General features: G+C 31.1%; 1 protein-coding gene across 1 annotated transcript; it reads left to right on the forward strand.

The window, feature by feature from the left end:
* Positions 1-2,380: 2,380 nt before the first annotated feature.
* Positions 2,381-3,933, forward strand: LOC143610600 (expansin-B15-like). Its single transcript, XM_077085038.1, has 4 exons — positions 2,381-2,519; positions 2,622-2,734; positions 2,846-3,036; positions 3,512-3,933. The coding sequence occupies exons 1-4, from the start codon at positions 2,381-2,383 to the stop codon at positions 3,831-3,833; spliced, it is 765 nt and encodes a 254-aa protein (XP_076941153.1). The 3' UTR covers positions 3,834-3,933.
* Positions 3,934-4,331: the final 398 nt, after the last annotated feature.

A 4,331-nucleotide genomic window follows, 5' to 3' on the forward strand; every position in this document is an offset into this window, starting at 1 on the left:
CGGTCCACCTATTGAGGGATTCACCGGATAAAACCCGACCCCCACGCCCGACAAACGACACGAAAGCGAGGAGTCGGTAAAACCAGGTGAGAGTGAGGGGTCTCTTTTTATAGTTTCATACCATAAAAATTGGTGATAGTGAGGTTTGAACCCTGGCAAGCCAAGGTCATCCCTCATATCTCCCATATAAATTGGTGATAGTGAGGTTTGAACCGCCTACTTCTCACTAGTAAAGTGAGTGCTCTACCATTGAGTCACATAGGTGATGTGTTCTAGTTGGATTTGTTTGTTTACCAAATGGATCTTGCGAGAATTGATATTACAACGAGAAGTGAAGGTATAACTCCATTAATCCCTAATTTCACTCCCTTTCATATGATGTTACATACATATATGTAGGTTGGTTGTGTTTATGTCATAATTACACATTCAAACCTAGCTGCAAACATATAAATGTAACGAGCCACATTCAAATCTATGTACCTACACACATACAAACATATATACACATATATAAACATACGTACACATATACAAACATACGTACCTACACACATACATATGCACCTACACAACGCACCTACACATAAGAAAGGGCATGAAACTGGGAATTAATGAAGTTACACCTTCACTTCTCTCTGTAAAAAACTTCTGAAATGATCCAATACCTATATATATATATATATATCTAGTTGTCTTGTTTTCTTTACCGGCTCATTTCAATTCGTACCATCCAACTATAAAAGGAACAAATGACAAAATCGTTCACCAAGCTAATAGTCAACCAAAATGTATATACATGATAAAGTGTATGACTTATAGTTTATGATTAAGACTATTTACCATTGGCGAAAACCAAAACATTTAACAAATGAGTGAATACTGTTTAGTGGAGATTATTGTTATCAGTTGAGTGAAGTAAAGTGAGCAACAGCGATAGTTGTACACACATCAACTTTAAAACAAAATACAAAGAAAGAAACACCATTTTTTTTTATTGCATAATTTAGAAGGTGGACAATAACAACGGGGTCTGGAAGCAATTAGGATTAGAGTATAGAGTTTTATAACTTCATAGAAAGCAATACAAAGATTAAAGTATAGAGTTTTATAACTTTATAGAAAGCAATACTAAGATTTTAGATATGTATATTGATGGTAATAAATTACTAGTATCAATATAATGATCAATTGTCATTCCTACAATTCGGCGAAATAAGTTTGAAATTAGGATTAATTAAATTTATAAAATATATATTTATATATTTGTTTCTTTGTATTTTTCCAACTTTAGAGAAAACAATAATACTAACACGAGGTCAAGTTATTTTACAAAGGAATGCAAAATGAGAAAGATGAGAATGGTTTGTATAAAAAGAGACCCCTCACAAAAAATAATGAAAAATTAAAAAAAAAACATAACTCAAATTTTAGTAAAAAAACGAAATATGAAAAAAAAATACCGTCTTCCTCGTTCTACACCCCTCCCCCATAAACAAAACAAAACAAACAATGTTGAGTGGAGAAAATCATTGTTTCTTTTTGTTTATCATTGTGTTTTGTGTTTATTTTCATCATTAATTGTGTCTTTTTTATATATTGTTATATTACTCAATATTGTGTTATATTTGGTTCGATATTGTGTTATATTTTGTGATCTGTTGTCTTTTTTTTTTGTTTATTATTGTGTTGTTTGTTCATTTTCGGCATTGTGTCTTTTCGCCGTGTTTTTTAACGAGAATAACGGGTGAAACATTTTGTTTTTTAATTTTTTTCATTTTTTATTTATATATTAAGTTATGAATTGTTTCTTATTATTTCTTTTTTTGAATTTTTTTAGAAGTTTCATGTGTGTCAACAAATCTTTCTTAAACTTCTTATTTTTAAATCCCTTTATATTTTAACTTTACCCTACTAACATGTTAGATATGTATACATTACCAATATCAAAATATCATTCCTACATGAATCCGGCTAAATAATTTTGAAATTAGGATTAATTAAATATGTAACATATATATTTATATTTTTTTGGTAGGTTATGTATCCCGTTCAAAACGTACTTACCATTTTATGTCAAAATATTAAAAATCACAAATATTTTCCAGGAATAGTTCACGAGGAATAAAATTGGTAACAATTAACTGCGAATATCAATTACACCTTCTAATCATGGTATGAAACTATGAATCCCACGTTTATAATATCAATTACACCGTCTGTCTAATCATGGCATGAAACTATGAATCCCGCCCTAATTTAATAAATCCAAAACAAAAATAGCTATAATTTTCCTTAATCTTGAATGCAAATATTAATTACACCAACCTAATCACCAATATAAATTCCAGAAGCATCCCACTCAGCATTCACAGCAACAATGGCATTCACCATCCAAACAATTTTAGCCACTTTCATCTCTCTGTGTTTAATTTCTAGTTTCTTAATCTTTGTTAATGGAGATGGGTTTGCACCTGCCTTAGGGACATGGTATGGAGATCCCAATGGTGCTGGAAGTGGTATATATATATATTCTTATCTTAATAATAACAATAATATTATAACAATATATAAATGTATTTAAATTAATTTATGTATGTTGTGATCAAAATTATGTACAGGAGGAGCTTGTGGGTGGGGAGATGATGTAACTTCACCACCATTCTCAGCCATGATTGCAGCTGGAAATTCAAGGATTTTTATGCAAGGCAGAGGATGTGGTGAATGTTATCAGGTGAAGAATTTGTATAAACCAAATGATAATGTCTATCATTTGTCCGTTTTTAATAATATATAGTCATGATTATTTATGTATCTATATATTGTGGTTGATTGTTTTGATCAGCTCAAATGCAACCGAAAGCCTTATTGCTCAGGATATCCCGTTACCGTGACAATAACCGATGAATGTCCGGGTGCATGTAATAATGTTCCGTTTCATTTTGATCTAAGTGGGCATGCTTTTGGCGCTATGGCGAATCCAGGACAAGCGGCCAATCTTCGTAATCTTGGACAAGTTGATATTCAATTTCAAAGGTTGATACATTAAATTTTTTATGTTTGCATGAGTTTATTACTACTAACCACTTGGTTTTTCGGTGCAGTCATTTGATAATATTGTTGCAAATTAATAATTGTTGATCAAAAAACTTACCCTCCGTTTAGATTTATATTTTAATCTTTTTGTTTAGATCTAAACAATTTTAATATTTTTTTTCCCATGAGTGTTCCAGTAATGCTTCTCTTGGTTTAAAGAAAAGCCTTTAGTTTAGAAAATTATTCTTTTGTTTAGAATTTTTATACAATTTTTACGTTATTAATATATAATTAGTTTTACTACTGTACGGTTCTTGTTTTCGGTTTTCATGGTTAAAAAAAGATATACGCACATTACTCATAGCATATTTATGTTACTTTATTTTGTTTGGATTTAAATAGTTTTAGTGTCTTCTCAATAAAATGTGATCAACTTTGAAGGGGATTGTCTTAATAATATTGTAAATTTCTGTAGGGTTCCATGCAACTATGGTGCAACCAATATTGCTTTCAAGATTGACTCTGGAACTAACCCGAACTGGTTTGCAGTCAGAATTGAATTCGCTGAGGGAGACGGTGCACTTCAGTCAGTGGAGATTGCACCTTCTGGCACACGAAATTTTATTCCGATGAAAAACCTTTGGGGTGAGGTTTGGTTTGCCAACATTAACCCATCTTTCAGCGGTCCATTCTCGTTCAGGCTCACGTCACCTGTCAACCAAGTCGTAGTTGCTAGAAATGTTGTTCCTTCAGGTTATGCACTTGGTAAAACTTATTATTCAAATGTAAACTTTTAGTAGATAGTGAGGGTTAGTGAAAGATTGGTAGGATAACAATATTTTGTCTAGTTATCCTTGGAAGATAGAGGTCATTTTCATATTGTTTTGGCTATAATATATATATGATGCTTGATTTTATGTCTTTTGTTTGATTTACAATAAGTTAAGTTTAAATGTTCATGATTTAAGTATTTGACCACTAGCTATATCTTGGTTACCAATTGTTCACTCATTGTTGTGGTTCTTTTTATTATATTTTGTTTTATTCTTACGATTTCATACTAATACCAATTTTCCAGGGACAATAAATTCTTTGTTACAGATTTCAGTAAGTTGTAAATAAAAAATCAAAAAAGAAGTAACAGTTAAATACTAACGCATCCATCTTAACAAACAAACAACATAAACATTAATATTTAGTTAAGGCTTGTGTGTTAATACTTTTAACACATCTTGCTTTTAGCTGCTCTTAATCCTTGACTCCTTGAGAGATTACTCGTCAACTTTTATTAAATC

Source organism: Bidens hawaiensis, unplaced genomic scaffold (assembly GCF_021521415.1).
Source record: "Bidens hawaiensis isolate Kalapana, Puna unplaced genomic scaffold, B.hawaiensis_p1.1 tig00027086_1, whole genome shotgun sequence".
Taxonomy (NCBI): domain Eukaryota; kingdom Viridiplantae; phylum Streptophyta; class Magnoliopsida; order Asterales; family Asteraceae; genus Bidens; species Bidens hawaiensis.